The sequence below is a fragment of the Fragaria vesca genome, linkage group LG6 (genome assembly GCF_000184155.1).
Source record: "Fragaria vesca subsp. vesca linkage group LG6, FraVesHawaii_1.0, whole genome shotgun sequence".
In the NCBI taxonomy this organism is placed as follows: domain Eukaryota; kingdom Viridiplantae; phylum Streptophyta; class Magnoliopsida; order Rosales; family Rosaceae; genus Fragaria; species Fragaria vesca.
The window spans coordinates 27,270,697-27,292,861 of NC_020496.1; the positions used below are offsets into that span (position 1 = coordinate 27,270,697).

The 22,165-nt window shown below is 37.9% G+C and overlaps 4 protein-coding genes across 4 annotated transcripts; all 4 read right to left on the bottom strand.

Moving 5' to 3' along the window:
• Nucleotides 1–192: 192 nt before the first annotated feature.
• Nucleotides 193–2,637, bottom strand: LOC101291069 (transmembrane protein 56-B-like). Its single transcript, XM_004303848.1, has 10 exons — nucleotides 2,480–2,637; nucleotides 2,210–2,363; nucleotides 2,023–2,111; nucleotides 1,773–1,920; nucleotides 1,282–1,356; nucleotides 1,020–1,141; nucleotides 860–935; nucleotides 641–700; nucleotides 339–495; nucleotides 193–254 (listed from the first exon to the last, which is right to left on the bottom strand). Exons 2-9 carry the CDS (start codon nucleotides 2,309–2,311, stop codon nucleotides 367–369), a joined length of 801 nt encoding a protein of 266 aa, XP_004303896.1. The 5' UTR covers nucleotides 2,312–2,363; nucleotides 2,480–2,637; the 3' UTR covers nucleotides 193–254; nucleotides 339–366.
• Nucleotides 2,638–3,569: 932 nt separating this feature from the next.
• LOC101291354 (regulatory protein NPR3-like) lies at nucleotides 3,570–8,290 on the bottom strand. Its single transcript, XM_004303849.1, has 4 exons — nucleotides 7,602–8,290; nucleotides 5,502–6,267; nucleotides 4,996–5,193; nucleotides 3,570–4,109 (listed from the first exon to the last, which is right to left on the bottom strand). The coding sequence occupies exons 1-4, from the start codon at nucleotides 8,151–8,153 to the stop codon at nucleotides 3,889–3,891; spliced, it is 1,737 nt and encodes a 578-aa protein (XP_004303897.1). The 5' UTR covers nucleotides 8,154–8,290; the 3' UTR covers nucleotides 3,570–3,888.
• A 2,297-nt stretch (nucleotides 8,291–10,587) lies between these two features.
• On the bottom strand, nucleotides 10,588–12,185 carry LOC101296315 (regulatory protein NPR3-like). The gene is made up of 4 exons (XM_004305801.1): nucleotides 12,118–12,185; nucleotides 11,814–11,985; nucleotides 11,317–11,508; nucleotides 10,588–10,823 (listed from the first exon to the last, which is right to left on the bottom strand). Exons 2-4 carry the CDS (start codon nucleotides 11,893–11,895, stop codon nucleotides 10,588–10,590), a joined length of 510 nt encoding a protein of 169 aa, XP_004305849.1. The 5' UTR covers nucleotides 11,896–11,985; nucleotides 12,118–12,185.
• Nucleotides 12,186–12,756: 571 nt separating this feature from the next.
• On the bottom strand, nucleotides 12,757–17,249 carry LOC101291645 (regulatory protein NPR3-like). The gene is made up of 4 exons (XM_004303850.1): nucleotides 16,217–17,249; nucleotides 14,230–14,995; nucleotides 13,711–13,902; nucleotides 12,757–13,222 (listed from the first exon to the last, which is right to left on the bottom strand). Exons 1-4 carry the CDS (start codon nucleotides 16,760–16,762, stop codon nucleotides 12,951–12,953), a joined length of 1,776 nt encoding a protein of 591 aa, XP_004303898.1. The 5' UTR covers nucleotides 16,763–17,249; the 3' UTR covers nucleotides 12,757–12,950.
• Between the last annotated feature and the right edge of the window lie 4,916 nt (nucleotides 17,250–22,165).

Consider the following 22,165-nt stretch of genomic DNA (forward strand, 5'->3'; position numbering starts at 1 on the left):
CTTATTGTGAAAGACTGAAACTCTGAAAGGGAAGCTAACGCCGGGCATTTGAGAGTCTTGGCTCTTATAATCAAGAAAAATGCCAATGAAACCATTTATTATATTGAAGCTTTCTTGAGATCATCTTGTTACCGGTGGACTCCTTTATGCTCTAATTCCACAGAATCATCCATTGAACGATTATTAGACCTCTACTAAAAACTCTGATTTGCATTGAATGAGATATGATGTTGCTCATATATACATGGATAACTCTATCATTTACATGTCATGGAGACAATCAGGGACCGCAAGGGGATAGATGAAAACAGATTTGATACATCTCCGGTCACACTTACGTGAAAATCACCGGCCCCCATCAAAATCTCACTGCCTCTTTGCTAACGTCTTCTTCAATCCCCTTAAAATCTTCCCAAACCACATCAAATTCATGACAGCTAGCATTGGCGGCACCCCGAAAGCTAAAAATTGTCCAACTGCGTGCATTTGTTTAACCTGTTGCACAAGAGCATGTAGGATGGTTACATAAGTCGTGATACCATATTCTTATAGAATATAATCAGTTTACAAAGTTAACTTCTAATAGCTCTGTAACAACCCTAGAGCTTATCAAATGAATTAGCTGTAGCGTAGAAATCACCTGTTCATAATGCAGGTAGAGATGATAGAACAGAAACATGAACAGGAGGATCCTGGCAACCTGCACGTAAATGAAATATAAGCACGTCTAAGATCAAAGACAGGATGAAAGAGTCGGAAAAGATTTGTCAAAAGACCCTTATAAATTTGACACAGCAAAATATTAAAGAAAAAGGAAAAAATGGAAATTCTACAAATCTTATGAATAGATTTGACTCACCAGCCAAGCAATGAATATCACAACACCATTTATCATATATGTTTTAGTCCTTTTCATTCCAGCAGTGTCAAGATACCTTCAAAAGCCCACCACTAATAAGCACCAACAATGGAAACAGAATCAAATCAGTTAGGAATTCCATATTGTAAGGTATTTATACCATCTCAAATTGATGCCAGGGGTGGTTGTCTCAGAGATAAGAACCATGTAGGTATACAGTTGTCCTTCCCCGGTCAACATTGCATATGCTACGGATGTTATAGAAAGAAGATGATGAATCACCTATAAGATCAACATTATGACTATACATCAATATCAAGGTGAACTCACTTCATAAACTAGAAGCTTCACTGAGTTTGTGACTGCGCAGCACAGATATAGTTTCAAGCCAACTACAAACAATTCAAAAGGAATGCACTTACATATTCCAATCCACCTAGAGCAGGGTAGAACCAAATGATCATCCCAAGGTCAGACAGAAAGTACCCAACTGAAACCTGCCAAAATCACACGCAAGTTAAGTTGATACAGAAGGTGGCCAATCATCGTTGTAACCATGTAGGCTTTTCTGATGTCTTGTTCTACGAGTATTATGCGCTTAACCTTATCAATATGTGACTACAATAAGACTGCAATTTCTGCATTGGCTTTTACAACCTGCATTAACACCCCTCTCTATTGGAAAACAACTATGACCCTAAAATGAGACCACAATTTCTAAATTGGTTTCGAACATTCATTAAGAAACCCCCAATTGAAAGTACAAGCATACAGAAAGCATACAACAAGTTTCTGGGGGGTCACAGGTCCTGCTTAAACATGTCAATCTCCAAACTAAACAATCACACCGGGAAATAGAGCAGATACAAACATTTCAAACAGTCCTGAACATCATAAAAGAAAGGATCATTACCCCCAATACAAATGTAGACAATAGGGAACTCTGGAAAGTAACAATAGGCTTGTGTTGGTTGTCAGAGTAGTCGGAATAGAGATTCGACCAAAACACCAAGTACAATGACATAGCTGTGATAAAAATGGCATGAAGAGTTGATATAGCCCTGCACAAACAGTTCAACAAAAACACAAATACATGTGCCCGACATCAAAACTGCAAAAAAGGCAACAAACAAAGTACCTAATTAGAGCTAAAAAAAATGCACCTATTGTTCCACTCAATACGTTTCATTCTCGAAAGGCCAGAATAGCCCTTGAAGTAAGCAGCACTGAGCAGATGGTTAACATGATAAACCTGACCAAAAATTGAAAAATTCGAAAAAGGGTATTACAAATTCATGATCATTATGAGCTTTCCTTTGAAATAGAGCAGCAATGTGTTAGAGACAATACCAATTTGCAAGCCAAAATTCCAAAAAGCATAGACGTATAAGGAACAATATGGTCAGAGAGCAGGTATTTCTCAGCCAACATCTCATAGGATTTGATTGCCATTGAGAAACACCAATATCAGAGCATACCCTTTTTCCCAAACAGCTCAAATTTTCTGATAAAGGGGAGAAACCAAGAGCATTAGCGCAAAAGAATCGAGCTTTTGGGTTGTAAAAGGTGACGAGAAATCGAAAAATTCGTAAAGGGGTTTGAGAGAGGAAAAGAGGGTACCTGAAAGTGAGCAAGAAAGGAAGAAAGGAAGGGTGGAATAGGAGAGATTAGGCTTGGGGCGGAAGCAACCAGATAGATAGATGATAATCTTTGCGCACGCAACCTAACTTGTGAAACTTCCAGAACCCTGTTCATATTCCTTTCTCATTCATTCATTCATTCCTTTCTTATTTTTTTGTTTTTGTTTTGTCTTTATTTTTCTTCTCCAGAAATAATTATTAGAAAAAAAAAAAAATAGAAGAATATTGTCTAGCACATTCTTTGTCACATAATTGAGCAAATTGCATAGCCATTTTTCATTCAAGTATATATATTAAAGAGTTTGACATTGTAATATTGTTCGACTTCCCATCTTATTGAAAAAACATATCGAGTAACATTGTCTAAAAACTAAATTAGTGAAGACCTCGAACATAACACATGAAACCCAAATACTCGTTATCTTTACCTCCGAAAATTGTCTTTACTTTTACATGTCATTTTCTTATTAGCCGCCCAAACCTGACCGAAAAGCTTTTTCCGCAAATAATGTTTTTTCTTGTCTTAAACTAACTATGAAACTCTAAAATCAAAATGCCCAAGTGTGTTTTACATGAGTCCTGTTTTGACATGTATGATAGGATCACTGAACTACTAGAATTTGGTAATCTGAAATAAATCCAAGAAGAGGGACCTTTTTGGCTTTTTCTGGTAATAGCAGTCCCTTCATTATTGTTTGAATAAGATGAACACTAAGATTTGCATTTCAATTTCTTTTAAGCTAAAGAACAAGATCTGTTAAGGGGTTATATCTATCGTCATGGCTAGGAAAAAACAAAGCATCCAAGATAAGGTTGGGTTACTAGACAAAACTGTGATGCTGATTCTGTTATGCTCCTGTTCAAGAACGCTGTCTGCATATCCAAACTTTGAATGATGAAGTAACAATGCTTCTGTTGTTTCTATTTTCTCCTTCTGGCAACTTGGAAGGCAAACACATTGTTTTTACATCATTCATATAGTCCATATTGAAATAAAAGAGCAAAACGAACTCATATGATGATACAGATCCCAATTTCTAAGTGAAAGCAAGGATGTGATGAGCGAAATTAAATCAGAATTTGCAAATTTGCATTTATTTATTATTCGGGGGGCACCTGGGGAAATATTAAACTGACAACCCCACAACAGGGAAATACAAAGAAGAGACTTTTTTTTTCTCTAAAAACTGGCAACTCTTGGAGCACTTTACATGCCAAATACCTAAAAATGATATTTTACAGACTCAAATCTATGATACAGAAATCCAAAAATAAAGGCTCCTAAAGATATACGAATACTAATGTCTTCAGCTTCCTACAAAAAAGCAATTAACTTCAACTGTTCCTAACCTTGTTCTGATTAACCCCCTCCGAATTAGATGAGGATGATCATGTGGATGTCAAAACAGACTGGTCATTTTCAGCCTTTGCAGCCATGTCCTTGCAAAATGCCTTCTGTACATCGGCCTTGAGTTCCAAGAAACGCCTCTTCTTGTTTTTCTGCTCTTCAGGAGTGCCTTTCTCGAGAAAGTAATCACCCATACCGAGATCATCCAAGAACTTATCAAGCACTGCTGAGCAATGGGGGAAGAAGCGCCGACCCTTTTCCACTGCCATAACCATATGACATATAATCACAGAAAGCTCACCAGAATAATCAGGATACAAATTATGCAGTTTGCTAACCTAGTTCAGTTGCAGTGTTGCTGTCTACCTTTAGACTTCTTTTGTGTTTTTTGTTTGTTTTAGGTCTACCTTTACACTTAAAATGAAAGGGTTATCAAAAACTGTCCTGGGAACTAACTTCGACCAGTTCTAGAGAAGTTGGATCCCATGTACACTTGACGGAAAAGGAGACTTCATTTTTTTCTTTCACTCACCGCTAACAAATAACAGATGACTAAAATCCTAGACTCAAATACCTAACAAATTTCCAAGTTTCAATATTTTTGACGTTTCTACCTGAAATCTTATGAGAATACTCCGAAAAGGCTCCATTAGGCCATGAAACATCATTTGTATGGTTAAACAAAAGTGGAAGATAGAGATCAATTGTATAGTCCCAATAAAACTGATAAAAAATAGAGGTAAAATCAAACAGAGCTAGACATTACCATCTCTAGTTCAGAAGAAAAAAAAGAAAAAAAAAAGTGCACGGAGTAGCTGAATTTAAAGTGATTTGCTTTACTAACAAGTAACAACCATCTTGAAAGTATTTCCCAACTTTCCCCCAACAGGAAAACAATGCTAATATGCTGCAAGTTAGTCGCTGAATTGTTAAATTCACCCCCCAGGTTGTTTAAACCCATAGTACAAACTGTACAATATATAGAGAACAACTGCCTCTACATTCACAGGACATCACATTCTAGATATTATTGGATCATTATAAAATGATTGGAAGTTAAAGATGTTAAACACAAGGAAACATGAAATCAGACAGGATTTATAGTAGGGTTTTGGATACATGTCAGTTGTCAAAGTAAATAAGCATACCTGTTTTTATAAGGGTTTGCATTTTTTCTTGGAGTCTTTTGGCCCTTCCGGAGGGCGTTTCATTCAAATCAACCTCACGTAAGTGTCCATTTGAGATTCGTGATTTTGAAAGGCCAGGGTACTCTGATGTTAAATCAGCATCTGCCATTTCCATAGCAAGCTTGGCTTCGGCAGGAAACAACAAATGCGCAAACGCCACTGCAAAACAAAAACCATTTAACACTCATGTCATGGATAATAAAAAAATGAACAAAAAGGAAATATTTTGATGAGATTGAGAATGTGGTAGCTAGTGTCAGACTTTATGAGCTAACAAGTGGGTCTGTTGGAAATGCTCACTCATGAGCGTTATCTCTCCTTGAATATTCTTGGGCTCTACCGATCAGAAACAATGATAACAAGACAAAGACTGAACCCTCTGGTATCAAGGGAAACAACAAATCTGCAGTATCCAGGACTCAAGCCTTTACGTATAAATGTACTTTAAGACAACTAAGAAATATTACCTCTATTTTCTAGATAGCTCAGGCTCACGTGAAAATTATCAGCTGCCATATGTGATGTGTTTGACAAGTTCCCACATATAGAGTTTCTTCGCATTTCTCTCTCTAGAAGATCTATACACATTCGGTCTTTGTTAGATTCCTCTCCCTGCTTTGTGTTCTCATTATAATCCTTTGGTCTAGTCAACCTCCGGCAGATTGCTACAGCAGTTTGACCATCTGATGTAGTTTCTAAGGCAGAGGCTCCCTTGTTCAGAAGATGAACTATAACTGATGGCTCCTTACGCCTTGCTGCCACATGAAGCACAGTATGTTCTCGTGCATTGCGAAGGTTGACATCTGCCAACCCTAGACCAAGAACCTCCTTAACAATCTTAGGATCACAGTATGCCACAGCATAGTGGAGAGCATGAGCATCATCTAACGTAATAGAATCAGACTCATTCAGAAGAAGGGTAACAAGTTCAACATCATCAGAGTCTAAAGCCCTGTGGATTCTCCTGATGCTTTTTAGCCTCTTATCCTCCCTCGGCTCCTGCTCCAGCATAACTGATTCATCCTTTTCCTGAGATTTGAGACGGAGTGATTTTATATCATCGAAAACTTCATGAGGAAGCTCTTTCTCTAGAGCTACATTGTCAAGATCTGACCTTGAGACCCTCTGAACACAGTGTGAGAGCAGCTGACTCAGTTGGCAGTGGAAAGCAGCAACAAGAATTGGGATCACATCTTCAACGAGAGCTTTGTCAACAAAGTTCCAAAGACGGCGCTGCATGAATTTGTGGAAATCGTCAGCATGCACAAACAATCATACAGATGGAATTCGGCTAATTATGCCATATACATAATAAACAAGGCTTTACTTGCATATGTTATATACAGCTGTGTCAGCATGTCAGTTAACAGGTAATAATGATAAGACAGACAGTTGAACCTCCAGATAAAAAGCTGATGAAAAGATCTGCTAGATGTGTGCATATAGATTTTTATACTAAATAAACTTCCAACATTTGAAAGATCGTGTTAAATCTAACAGTTAAAAACTAACTTAGAAAGAAAAACCCCAGAAAGAAACTGTATGATCCTGTACGAAATTAGAAGAAAGAAAAAGTTAACATGAGTGGTACTACCAAAACTATCACAAGAAAACATAAGTATCTAATCCTTTGCTACACAAGACAATAATCACAGAAATCCTACAAAATATGAAACCAAAGGACAGTGTTTACAACTTTAGAGAACAAGAGGAAATAGCAATCTTTATGCTTCAGAACCTCTGAGAACAACAAAACGAGTTGTGACTAAGAAATTATGGACCACAGGCTAGTGTACTATGAGAGAAGAACAAAATAACACTTGCTGTCACTCAAGTAGTATTTGTTATGCTTAAGAGATTCTGAGAACAAAAAAAAAAAAAATAGTGATTCAGAAACTACAAGGTTCAGGCTAGAAACTGAAACAGCCTGAGACCTGCTTAAGCCGGAGCCGAAAATTGGACACATATCAGAAAGCAAGTTGCATCATAGATTCAGGAAAGATAATATCAGAATAAAGTTCCCATTCTAATTTCTGGCTAAAAACATAATGCTAAAACAAACAGAGAAGGCAATCTTTAAACATTGATGTCAGTATTACATCAGAAATTTCATGATTTCATCAAAACTAAGGAAAACAAGTGAATTTAAGAGAATAAAATTTTCAGTTGTAAGTATCAAAAATAAGCAACTAACTGCAAATACGGACTAGAAAAAGATAGAATATAATAAACAGAGACTGCATGCATTCGGGAGTTCCAGAGATGAAACCAATGCCATTTCTTCACTCATTTTTGGTCAATTCACGTCTTTACATGTCAAACTTCAATTAGGGATATATCATTTAGGGTATATAAATTGTCAGGTCAGAGCATTTTAGGGTATTATAACCTTACAGGGCAATATTGTAGGATATATCATCACACTTTTCAATTTTAAGAAAACCAAGTTAACAAGCTGCTAAAGAAATCATGCAATATTTACTTTCAAAGAAAACTATCTAATTAAGTAGTGTCAAGTGTCAACTGCATGAGAGATATTTCTAATTACAAAGGAAACCATGACAAACCTGAACAACTTGAACAAGCTCCTTCATTTGAAAAGTGGAAGAAGCATACATCAATTCCACAGCATAGTTGATAGCAGGGCCACACGCATCATGGGCACAAACATCCTCAACACATGTTGACACTTCTGGAGGCGAAGGCTTAAGCTTCCCAGTGTACAAATAGTTTAAGAAAACCTTGAATGCCTCGCAGCCAACCCTACCGCAAGGAACCAATTCAGACATCACATACTGCGGTTTACCTTCCTTGCTCTTATTATCACTTCCCTTCTGAAAAACCTCATGAAAAAACTGACCACGGGCAGCTAATATACACCGATTGACACTAACCGGGGTGCCCTCAACAACAATCTCTGCATCACTATAATCGTACTGAGGGTCAACTAACAACTTCTCAAGACTGTCACTCAATTTGCTTAGACTCAAATGCTCAGTACTCAACCCGGGTTGACCATTAGCCGAAGTAAATCCATGGCTTCCATTAGACCCATTTGACAGATATGATGAAGTAAAGCTCAACGAAGCCGAAGCAGACAGATCATTCACATCCTCCATTTCTCAAAAACCTATACAGTTCTATTCCAATTTGGCAATACTATGGAATTGATCTAGAAGCATAAACCATCATATTAAGAACATCATATCATCTCTCAATTCTCAACACACAAAAAGCATACTATCATGACCCAATTTCTCCAGACTCTAAACTAATGAAAACCCATTACCCAGTAGTTGAAACATTGATATGAATCCCAGAAACCAAAGAAACAAGAGTGATTCATATGCAGCTATATAAAAATGGGATCTTTATGAGTCAACAAATCTGAAGCAGCCTGTGGGATTGAATAGAGAAGAGGATGGAGGGTGTGGGATAAAAAGAGAGACACTTTGACTTAGGTTTGCTGGGTAATGAAGCAAAGAGGAGGATGAGATAAGCAAGAGGAGGATGAGATAAGCAAGATGATGAAGAGAGCCAATGAAATACCTTACATGTTCATTGCCGACAAACAAAGACTGAGTCAGTCAGTTTCATCATAGCAGAAGCCGCAATCTCAAGGTTGAAGTACTTGTAGCTTTGTAGCGGTGGGGCTTTAATAGAGCAGTTTTGGGAATTTTGGAGGGACAGAAATGACATGATCTCAGTGGTTCATTACCAAAAATGAAAAATGAATTTTTTCTCTTATTCATTGAAAAATAAAAACATATAACTGGCCTTCGTAAAAATTTCCTTCGACGACAATTCAATTGACCGAGTGTTCGTTACTATTGATGACAATTACTTATAGGCAAAAGATGGTACCGGTTGAGTATAAAATTTATGTATGATAAAATATTATAAGACGGGATGACACTGTTGTTTATTACTCTTGCAAATGTTACTTTGTGTCTAGTGAGCCTTTACTTTGTTTAGAGTTGGGGCCGGAGCGGCTCTATCGGTATGTCAGTATGGACTTCAAGTCTAGAGTCTAGTATGGTAGTATGGTATTACATACACTTCCATAATTCATTGTAAGAGTTTCATTATGAATGAAGTTTCTATATGATCCCAAAAAAAAGTTTTGTCCCCAAAGGTGTTACTACTAGCAAAAATTCGTTATTATAGGTACATACACACATTTCATCTAAGAACACAACTAATTATTAAAAAAAAAAGTACAAGAAAATTTGATAAAATGAGTAAAAAAAAAAGATAATTTCACTTTATTACCCTGAACTTTAGGTTTAAAATCAGTTTGATACCTCATCTTTTTTTTAATCAGTTTCATACCTAAACTTTCAAAATGACATCAATCTCGACTAAAATGACTAAAATAGCCCTTGTAATCTTTTACCCTCTCAGAGTTAAGAATGACAACGGCGACGGGCCGGGGGAGGGAGGAGAGGATGCCGCCGGGGGCCCATTGCTGGTGGTAGGGGTGGATGCCGGCGCCGGCCATGTGGGTGGATTTGGAGGCAGGGAGAGAGAGAAGGGTAAAAAGAATTAACCAGGGCTTATTTTAGTCTATTTTGGTCGAGATTGATGTCTATTTGAAAGTTTAGGTATAGAAACTGATTAAAAAAAAGATGAGGTATCAAACTGATTTTAGACCTAAAGTTCAGAGTAGTAAACTGAATTTTTTCCAAAAAAAAAAAATTGGAATTTTCTTTTTGAATTAGCAGACGAAGATCCAAAATTTTACTTGTTCCTCAAAAGAAGTCTGGTCGGATTGGACAACCATATAGATTATAGAAGGTACTGAGACAACTCTAATATCCCACAAGAAGCTTGGCCAGTGGTGCAATTTCCCTGTGTTTGTTTTGTTTGTATATTTGGAAGTTGGGGGAATAATCAAGTCTATGATCAGTCTTTTCTGTTTCCTTGTGATTACAAGATCCATCATCACTTCTGGTGCTTTAGAACGGCACGCTGCTAATTAGGTCCAGGATACCAATGTGAATCAGGTTGTACAGTTAACATTCACGACTTACAACCTTGCTTTTGGAGTTTTGGTGTGCTAAGGGATTGGATCATAGTTTTGTTCAAAATCTAAAAAATGGTCAAGTTCGATCTTGAGGCTATTATGATATCAAATAGATTACTGGAGAATCAGACTAAGATACTTTAGTGATTCTGGTGCTGAATATGAGTGATAATCTTCATTTCCTTGGCTGAAATGGTAAAAGGCTGCAGACATTACATGAGCCTCTTTGATAAGTTTGATCTGAAGCTCATGTACGGAAGGGGCCTTGCTACAGCTGAAGAGTAGGCATCTGGTTTTTCTCTAAATTGTTAATTCTTGTAACAATTTACAAGCCAGACAACTTAAAAGTGATATATTACATCTTCACTTAACTAGCTCATTCTATGATGCATAGAAAGCCACAAAGCAGGCTCTCTAAGAATATATCAAGACAAAACACAACCACAAAATTTATCATAAATCATGTGGCATCCTATGATATAATTGATCAGCTTGACCTTTTCCTAACCTTACGATTAAATTCCCTCCTACGGAGACGATGAGGATGATGATGAGGCCGTCGAAACTGATCCATGTTTTTTAGCCACATCCTTCCAAAATGCCTTCTGTACATCATCCTTAAGTTCCAAGAAACTCATCTTCTTGTTTTTCTGCTCTTCATGAGTTCCTTTATCAAGGAAGTCATCAGCCACATTCATCTGATCTTCCAGAAACTTATCGAGTACTTCTGAGCAATGGGGGAAGAAGCGCCTTCCCATTTCCACTGTCAATCACCATAAAACACAAATTAGAAATTTCTCAAAGAATAATTGATATAAAACACTATAATGTTTCTCTAGTTCTAGCTGCATATAAGTGTCAAGCTTTAGAGCTAAATCAAGTGCTTTTCCAAGACTTCTTTAATCTGTACTAACTTCACCATGTTGTCACCATGGTACTAGGAAACTTAGATCCCATCACTTGAACTGCAAAATGTTACAATTTCTGAATTTCAGCATTGTACACTGTTAAGAAAACAAAGGCTTCAACAACAAAACAATACCATACCAGATGGTATTGGAACTAAAGTGGACAGTAACAGGTGCATTAGCAAAGGATCAGAGGGACAGAGAGTGCTATGGTCAGAGAGATCAGGCATGGGAATATACTTATACGTTAACGGACATCATAAAACATGGCAAGGAGGCCTGTACATCAAATTAAACAAAGTTTTAGAGTAGAGTTTGAGATACATGTGAGTGGTAAAATGACCGTGCCTGTTTTAATAAGGGCTTGCACTTTTTCTTGAAGCGTTTTGGATTGTACAGAGGGTGTTTCCCTCAAATCAACCTCTCGTAAGTTACCACTAGAGCCTTTTGATGGTAGGCCAGTGTACCCTGTTGTTGGATGATCTGCCACTTCCATAGCAAGCTTGGCTTCAGCAGGAAACAACAACCGTACAAATGCCACTGCAAAATAAGGTAAACTATTTCTATTTGTTGACACTCATTAAGATGACTTAATACAAAAGTACTCACAGTAGAAATCTGGATAAAATGACAGACTTTCTGCCTTACTTAATTAGTGCAACTTCTACAAGCCAAACACTATGAGCAATGAGCATAACAGAAAGCAATATCATGAACTTTACTTAAAAGGGATCGAATCCCTCAGTAGCAAGATATATAACCTGCACTGCTTAGAACTCAAAACCTTATGGCCTTATCATAATAAGTGAGGAAATAGTCTAACAGTTCCAGTTAGGAAGTATCACCTCTATTTTCAAAACAGACCAGCCTCAAATGCAAATCATCAGCCATCACCTGTGATGTGTTTTTTGACATGTTCACAGCCATCGAATTTCTCAAAACAGTACACAACTAAATACCCAGAAGGCAAAACTCAATTCTAAGCGTTACCCAGGAGTTGAAACATTGAGCACAATCCTAAAAACCAAATAAACAAGAGTAATTCATATGCAGCTATTGAGCTATATAAAAATGTGATTTTTATGAGTCATCAAATCTGAAGCAGTTGTGGACTTGTGGTATTGAAAGAGGATGAAGCTTGAAGCATACAATTAGAGAACCTTTGACTTGGGTTTGATGCGCAATGACGCAAGAGGAGGAATATAGAGCCAATGAAATATCTTATATCATCATAAGGAAAAAGTAACTGCTGTTCATACAAAGATAAAGGAGTATTATTTGTTCATGATCAAAAGAAGTATGGTCAGAGACTCAGAGTGGATATTGAGACAACTCTAATGTCCCATGAAAGAAGCTCGGCCAATGGTGCCATATCTGCTTTGTGTTTGTTTGTTTGTATATTTGGAAGTTGGAGGAATACGCAAGTCTTTGGTCAAGCTTTTCAGTTCCCTTGTCATTACACATCCATTATCCACTTCTGCTGATTAGATGCAGCATACCACAGTTAATCATGATGTACAGTTAAATTTCACGACCTAAAACCTTGCTTTTGGTGTGCTAGGGGATTGGATCATAGTTAGACTACTTCTATCTGGAGGCTATGATGATGATATCAATGGATTACTGGAGAATCAGACTAAGTTTTGGTGCTGACTATGAGTGATGATCTTCATTCGAATGGTAAAAAGCTGCAGACATTACATGAGCCTCTCTGAAAAGTTTGATCTGGAGCTCATGTACAGACGGGGCCTTGCTAGTTGCTATAGCTGAAGAGTAGACATCTGGTTTTTCTCTAAAATTGTTGCTCTTATAACAATTTACAAGCCAAACAACTTAAATGTGATATATTACATCTTCACTTACTAGCTCATTCTATGATACAGAGAAAGCCACAAAGCAGGCTTTATAAGAAATATATCCAAGCAGATTATAACTACAAAATTCATCAAAAGACAAAAATAATGTGGCATCCTACGATATAATCAGCTTGGCCTTTTCCTAACCTTACGATTAACCCCCTCCTTTGGAGACGATGAGGATGATGATGAGGCTGTTAAGACCGACCCCTGTTTTGCAGCCACATCCCTGCAAAATGCCTTCTGCACATCATCTTTAAGTTCCAAGAAGCGCATCTTCTTGTTTTTCTGCTCTTCAGGAGTGCCTTTCTCAAGAAAATAATCAGCCATATCCATCGCATCTAGAAACTTATCGAGAACTTCTGAACATTGGGGGAAGAAGCGTCGGCCCATTTCCACTGTCATTCACCATAAAACACAACTTAGAAATTTCTCAAAGGATGATCAATGTAAAACACTGTGTCCCTAGTTCTAGCTGCATATAAATGACAAGCTTTAGAGGTATATCAAATGGTTTCCAAAGACTCGAATCTGTACTGACTTCACCATGTCGTCACCATGGTACTAGGAAACTCAGATTCCATATCACTTAGACCGCAAAATGTAAGAATTTCACCATACAGCTGTTGATAATACAAAGACATCTAGGACAAAACAATCCCACACTGGATGGCATTGGAACTAAAGGTGACAGTAACAGACTAACAGGTATATTAGGGAAGGATCAGAGGGGCAGAGAGAGTTATGGTCAAAGACATCAGGCATCCGAAAATACTTAAAATTTAACAGACATCATAAGTTCATAACACATGTCAAGGAGGCATTCACATCACACAAAGCTTTAGAGTAGAGTTTGAGATGCATGTGAGTGGTAAAATGACCGTACCTGTTTTAATAAGGGCTTGCAATTTTTCTTGAAGTCTTTTGGATCGTACAGAAGGTGTTTCATTCAAATCAACCTCTCGTAAGTTCCCACTAGATCCTTTTGATGGTAGGCCAGTGTACCCTGTTGTTGGATGATCTGCCACTTCCATAGCAAGCTTGGCTTCAGCAGGAAACAACAACCGTGCAAATGCCACTGCAAATAAGGTAAATTGTTTGTTGACACTCATTGCAATAATAGAATACAAACTCAAACTGGAAATTTGGATAAATTGACACACTTTCTGTATTAATTAACTAGTGCAATTTCTACAAGCCACACACTAAGAACATATCAGAAAGACAAAAGCAATATCATGAACTTTTTTTTTTTTAAATAGGCAATATCATGAACTTTACATCAAAGGGATTTAAGCCTTTAGTAGCAAGATATATAACCTGCACTACTTAGTAACTTAGAACTGAAACCCTTATCATAATAAGTGATTAGTGATGAAATAGTCTAATAGTTAGGAAGAATCACCTCTATTTTCAAAATAGTCCAGCCTCACAGGCAAATCATCAGCCATCACATATGATGTGTTTGACATGTTCACAGCCATAGAATTTCTTTGCATCTCTCTCTCTAGAAGATCTATGCATATTCGATCTTTGTTAGACACCTCTCCCTGCTTTGTGTTCTCATAATAATCCTTTGGTCTAGTCAACCTCCGGCAAATTGCAACAGCAGTTTGACCATCTGATGTAATTTCTAAGGCAGAGGCTCCGCTGTTCAGAAGAGGAACTAGGACTGCTGGGTCCTTACGCCTTGCAGCCACATGAAGTACAGTATGTCCTCGGGCATTCCGAAGGTTTGTATTGCCCAGACGTAGACCAAGAACTTCCTTAACAATCTTCGGATCACAGTATGCAACAGCATAGTGGAGAGCACAAGCATCATCTAATGTACTAGAACCAGACTCATCTAGAAGACGAGTGACCAGTTCAACATCATCAGTATCTAATGCCATGTGGATATTTCTTATGCTTTTAAGCCTCTTATCCTCCACCGGTTCCATTTCCACCATAATTGAATCAGCCATTTTCTGATATTCTAGACGGAGTGATTTGATATTAATAAAAACTTTATGAGGAAGCTCTTTCTCTAGAACCACATTGTCAAGATCTGACCTTTCTACCCTCTGGATGCAGTGTGACAACAGCTGATTCTGTTTGCAGTGGAAAGATGCTACAAGAATCGGGATCACATCTTCAACAAGAGCTTTCTCGACAAAGTTGGTAAGACGGCGCTACATGAATTTTTGCAAAGTCAGTATCTAACTTTTCAAAACCCTCGAAGTTGGCAAACACACAACATAAACAATACAACCTTGCTGATTACTTGCGTAAACATGCCACTTATTTTTACACTATAATGATAGGAATCATAGGATATAAAATTGCAATCCCAATATATGAAAGTATTGACACAGTAATTCTGCCAAAGCCAAGACTTATCGAGAGTTAAACATGATAAAACAAAAACAAAACAAAAAAAGATAGAAAGAAAGAAGGACTAAAATGTGACGATGTCAAGAACTGTGATCCTTCTGTAAATAATTTAGTCATCAAAATCCTACTAAACTAAACAAGTGAGCCATATCAACCAAACAAGAAAAGTTTCCTTACCATGGTTCTTGTAGTAAGAGATACATGTAGCAACAAGCACAAAAGGAAAACAAGCATAGAAGCACAAAAGACTGTTTCATGCACAAAAGATAAATATTAGTATATACATACAGAATAACTAAAGGAACATGTAACAGATTGGAAGACTAGCTCAAACAGAAATCTTTTGGTCCAGAGCTATTCTCTTATTACACTTGTGATTTGAAATCATATGCCGAAGGCTTTAGTGAACAAAAAAAAAGGAGAAAGAAAACCAATTGTTGGACACATAGTGATTGATATCCGTCAAAGGTATAGTGTACTGAATCCAAATAAGCTGAGACAGCAACATTCAATACAAGACAGTTCCACCAAAGGTTTCGATTTGGCATACTAGTATCTGGCCAAAGTATAATCTAAAGCATGCAGAGGGACTATCTTAAAACATAAAAGTATTTTCATCAATATTATTCAGAATTTCATCCGGTCTAGGGAAATGTGAATTTAGAAAGTTTATTTTGCAAAGCTTTCTGACAGAAGTTATCATAAGGATGCAATAAATCAGAGAGACAAACCAACTAATCACATGCCTTCTGGACATCTAGAGAAAAAGTTCATCACTTCGCTACATTCAGCCAAAACTCTTTATAGACAAAACTTGGACTTAGGCATTGTGAAAATTCAAGCTACAGCAAGTAAATATCAAAGAAAGCTACAATTTAAATCAGCCCTTTCTAATTTAAGTTATTTTAGCTTTATAATGTATCAAAGAAATCCCTTCATGCACTTTCTATAAGAATACAAAATTACAAATAATTAAGTTGCACAATTGTATAAACAAGAGAATGGAAAGCACAAAATACCTGCACAACTTGAACAAGTTCCTTCATCTGGAAAGTGGCAGCAGCATACAACAATTCCACAGCATAATTAATTGCAGGTCCGCATGAATCATGTGCACAACCATCATCAACACATGTTGATACAGTTGATACTTCAGGAGGTGGTGGCTTAAGTTTACCAGTATACAAATAGTTCAAGACTACCTTGAATGCTTCACAGCCAACTCCACCATAAGGAACCAATTCAGACATCATATACTGTGGTTTGCCTTCCTTCTTCGAATCATCATTTCCCTTCTTAAAATGCTCATGAAAAAACTGGCTGCGGGCAGCCAATATACACCGATTGACACCAACTGGGACACCCTCAACAACAATGTCCGCATCACTATAGTCATATTGAGAATCAAGCAACAGCCTCTCAAGGTTATCACTGAGTCTGCTTAGACTCAAATGCTCCGTACTTTGAGAATTGGCTGAGGCAGACACATGGTTACCACTTGATCCATTTGATACATAAGAAGAGGCAAAGCTCAAAGATGACGAAAGGTCATTCATATGATCCATGGCTCAAAAGGTATGCAGTTCTATTTGAGCTTAATACGGCTAAAAAAGATCACTAGCCCCCTTAATAAGACGACCATATCATCATTTCTGATGCAAAGCCTGCATAATGTAACAGATAAAAGCATACTAAGCTGACCCAGTTTGAGAATTCATCCAAAAGCAAAATCCCAAGAACAATTTCTGAGTAGAGCTAGGTACACAACTTGAGGTAGTAAATCCTGAACTTCCCAATACACATATGACTTGGATCTTCATCAAAACCAAACCTTGCACTACTCAAACTCAGAAACCACAAACCACCCTTCAACCCTTAAAAATTAATGACAAAAAGCACAAAGGGAGAAAGACTGCGTACAGATTAAGACGCACCCTTTTGACTTTTAAGCTTAGTGAACAGCAACACAGCTTGAGATGATGAAGAAGATGAGGCTGAGCCTTCTGATCAACCAAGGACTATTCTCCTTCTTAAAGATGCTATGAAATTCAATGAGGACTTGAACAAGTTGAAGCAGCAGCTTGACAGCTTCCAAGAAGATCTCAATGGTATTGACCGAATATAGCAAAAGCCGCACTTCTCCTCAAAGATGGAAGTGGGTTGTGAATCTTTCTCTCGTTGACCGACTGACTTCCAAGACAATAAGACAAAATGCAAATGCTACCTGATTGCAACTTGAATCAATAATTAATTACCAAGAATAGAATAACAATACCATGTCACCCCCACATATAGTAAGCACATTATCCAGCTTGTTACACATCTACAAACCCGGTATTCGGATCGAAGTCGGCCTCAGATGCACGAATTCGAACACATGATATTGAAATCCGAATTGATTCTCAACTCCCACAGTTTGTGGCTACTTAATTTATCTATCAGATGCATGAATTCGAACACATGATTTTGAAAGGTGGTTGGTATCCATCAATCAATCGACAGGTAACCGGATAGCGTTAAGAATTTATAGCAGCCGTGAGTTGCTTTCCACGTAGTTAATGATCAGCTAGCCCAGACACACAGGCCAATGAGGCCATGGTCGAGCCAGAAGTAGACCAACATGTCCGGCCAGGCCAAGACCGATCACCACTACTGGCTTTTACTTACCGTGCTCGGATTTCGATTAATCTTACCATATTGGATAAGTACCGTTAATTTTTTTTATAGACTAAAATAATTAGAGGATAATTTATTTTTATTTTAATTATTTATTTATTAGGAGTTCCCCTCCCATTGGACAAAGTTGAGTTGACTAACACACTCCGTTACATGAAATCCGCTCTAGGTGGCTACTATGCTCTATATTGTACTCGCTGAGACGCTGACACCATTGACTCTACGTCAGCCACCATTATCTAGTTTAGTTTTTCCTCAGAAAAGCAAGGTGCAATTATTGTAAAGAGGTGAAATTTATAAAAAGAGAAAACACATGTTATTATATTTTATTATTTATTATTACAGCAAAATAAATAATATTTGATAAATTAATAATCTCTATTAAATAATTTTTTTATAATTTTCATTATTACTAAGTTTCTTGCTAAATGCATAAGATATTTTTTTTCGTTTCAGAATCCCTCTAAAATCCCCTTTACCTCCTAACGAATACATATTAATTCTACTTCATCATCCTTATAAGAAGGATTTTTTGCATCAACAGTGTCTGAACACTTGCATAACTGACAATATGGTACCTGAACTTACAAAGTGATCAAAGTGATACCCAGACTTTATTTTTCATATTTTCGTGGTACCTGCCATCAAGTTCTGTCGAGTCCCCGTTAACTTTAATCACGTGCCACGCACAAGACTCGTTGAAGAAGGGCAAAACAGGCTTTTACTTAGAATAACCCTAAAAGTCCATCAAGTCTCTACAAAACAACATATATACTTAACAGTCTGTCGCCGTATCTTTCCAAACTTCTGCTCTCAAACGAAAAAGTAAACTAAAAGTGAAAGAAATTTTCTGAACCCAGATGTGATTCGATTTGGTGCTACTGTGCTTTGACTAAACTTGACGATGACTAAGATTTGGAGTTACTTTAGAGAATCTGGGCAAAGAAGACAAGAAAGTAAGTTCTTAATTATCTCATTTGATTTCAAATACTTAGTTTAATATCACCATATCTATGAAAGGGACGTCATCTGGGTTTGAATGGTAGGCTAACCCAGATTAGTGTTTTGATTACAACGATTGATTTAAGGGTTTTAGGGATTTGGCCAACTTTTTTTTAATTTTTTAGTAAGATCGAGTGGTTCATGTATTGAAAATTAATATTCTCTTTGTCATTTAGTTTATAGGGATTAGATTTGTGTTCCAGCAACCAAAAAAAAGTTCTTGGTTTCAGAAAAATCCCAAATTCTATATTGGGATTTAAGGGTTTCGATAAAGCATTTGATTTTCTGAAAGTTCTTGTTTTATAGTTTCGATATATGCATCCCAGGTCATAGATGGGTGGAATAATGTGTTCTTTTTCATTTTCAGTTCCGATAGAACTATACACCATGGAAATACACCATGGCGGTTACTTTCACAAATTACCGGATGGTACGAAGAAGTATAAGGTGGCTAGGTTCAACAAGGATGGTGGGACGATTTGGCTGGATGGGTTAAATCAAGATAAGATTTCATGGACAGAGTTCGGGAATATAGCTTGGGATCTTGGGTACAGGGAGAAGCCCATTGCCTACTACTTCAAGATTCCAAAGACTACTTGCAATGAAGGTTGGGTGCTGATTAAGAATGATGCAGATGCATTAGAGATGGTTAAGTTGATTCCAAAGAAGACCAACCAAATCAGTGTGTATATTATTGGTGGTGGTAGGAGGCGGAAAAAGGAGGCTGAAGATGATGCATTGAGGCCAGCTGACCCAAATTTTGAGAATCCCTTGAATAGGGTGACTGCAGTAGAGAGCCAAAATATGGAGCATGAGAGCAACCTGTTTGGGACTGAGTTAAACAGGGAGAAAGGTATAGGTGGTAGTTCAAAGAGATTAAATATGGTTGGTGCAGATGTTAATGCAAATAAGGGAAAGGTTAGGCATGAGGAGGGGCCAACTGTGGGGGATGGTGTTGTCAATTTGGATGGTGTGCAGCAGCAAACTGAAGGCACTTTTGGGGGACTTAGTGACTTAGTTTCTGACTTGTTTACTTCTGAATGTGATGTGAGCATCGAAGGGAATGACAAAATAAGACAACAACCACTTATGGAGGAGGGCATGGTATATAGTGGCTTCTACAATGGGCCTACTATTGAGGAGGTTCCAGTGCAAACAACACCAACTTATGGGCCAAGTGTTGATGGGTCTGGACTAATTATTGAAGACCATGCATCTACTGTTGAACTTACTGTTGAAGCTGCACCGAAGAATGTGGGCAAGGGTGTAATATTAAGTGTATCAAGGGCTAGAAAGAATAGGAAACAAAAGAAGGAGCCAAGGTACAATACCAGAAACAAAGGAAGCAAGAAATATGAGCAGGAAGAAGATGATGATTCAAGCTCGGATGATTCAGATTTTCCAGTGGACAGTGATTATGACCTAGCTGATGGTGAAGATGACCAGTATTTTCAAGAAAATGTGTCAGATCCCCAAAATGTCGTAGAATTTGAAGACATGGGATTCAGGGGTGACTGCAGTGATGATGGTGTGGAAACAGATGAGGAGATAGAGAGTTTTCATGGATCCGAGACAGAAGAAGATGAAGAAGGGAATCCTCTACCTATTCCTAGTTGGAGAGGCATAAAACTTAAGTCTTGGAGAAGAAGGGTAGATTTGAAGAACCCTATGTTTGTTGTTGGGTTGTGTTTTCCAAATGTGGATCAGTTGAAGAAAGCAATTAGGGAGTATGGGTTGGTGAACAGAAGAGGTACTTGGTTTCAAAAGAACAACAAAAACAAGATTGAAGTTAAATGTCAGTGGGGTTGTAACTTTTGGTTGTATGCTAGTGGCATTGAAGAGCTTGGGCCAAACACAATTGTGATCAAGACTCTCCGACCTGAGCACAATTGTTCCCAAATTCATACTAGTCACCACTTGGACTACAATAGGATTGCTAAAGAGGTTCAACAAGACCTGTTGGTTGATGAAGATTGGAGCAGAAAAGGGATTCAGAACCACATTCAAAACAAGTTCGGGTTAGATGTGAACGTTCAGACCATCTCAAGGGGAAAGAGGAAAGCAAAAAGAATGAATGAGGGGCACTATGTTGAGCGATACAACAAGCTGGCCAGTTATAAGAAGGAGCTTTTAAGAAGCAACCCTGGTTCAACTGTGGAGATCAAGACTGAGATGGTTGGGGAAGTGAGAAGGTTTCAGAGAATGTATGTGTGCTTGGCAGCTTGCAAGAATGGGTGGATAGATGGATGCAGACCTCTAATTGGGTTAGATGGGTGTCACATTAAGGGCCACCACCCAGGACAACTTTTATGTGTTGTTGGTGTAAATGCAAACAATGGGATGTTTCCCATTGCATATGCTATAGCTGAGGTTGAGAGCACCGATACATGGAGGTGGTTTTTGAGGTACCTCATGTGGGATTTGAAGATTGAATGAGATTTAGCTTACACCTTCATAACTGACAACCAGAAGGGATTGGGGATTGCAATAGCTGAGTTGTTTCCCAATGCTGAACACAAGCATTGTGTTAGGCATATGTACAACAACTTCAAAGCAAAACATCCAGGTGAAGGCCTAAAACAACTAGTTTGGGATGCTGCAAGATCAAGCACTAAAGTGTGGTTCAAGAGGCATATGGATGATATGCAGCTCCTTGATCTAGAAGCTTGGCAGTGGTTTCAAGACAAGAATCCAGCCCAATGGAGTAGAGCATACTTCAAAGAAGATGGCAAGTGTGATATATTGTTGAATAACTTGTGTGAGTCCTTCAATGCAGCTATTGTTCCGGCTAGGGATAAGCCAATCTTAACTATGATGGAAAAGATATGGATGGATTTGATGGTAAGGATGGCAAACAGAAGAATGGCAGTTCAAAAATGGAAAGATATGATTGGCCCTAGAATCAAAAAGATTATGGACAAGGTGGCACAAAGAACTTCTCGTTATAGAGCATGGAGCAGTGGTGAATTTGAGTTCCAAATTACTGGAGGGGGAGATAATGGCAGCAAACATGCAGTGGACTTGAGACTTCAGACATGTACATGTAGGAGGTGGCAATTGAGTGGCATACCTTGTGTCCATGCTATATGTGCTATTAGAGAAAAAGGAGCAGAACCTGCCCTATTTTGTGATGACTACTTGATGCCTTCTGCATATACACAGGCATATAGTCCCATCATCCACCCTATTGTTGGTGAGGATGATTGGGAACAAGTAGATTATCCTATAGCACCTCCTCCATACAAGAAGCAAGCTGGAAGGCCAAGAATGAAGAGATTCAAGGAACTTGG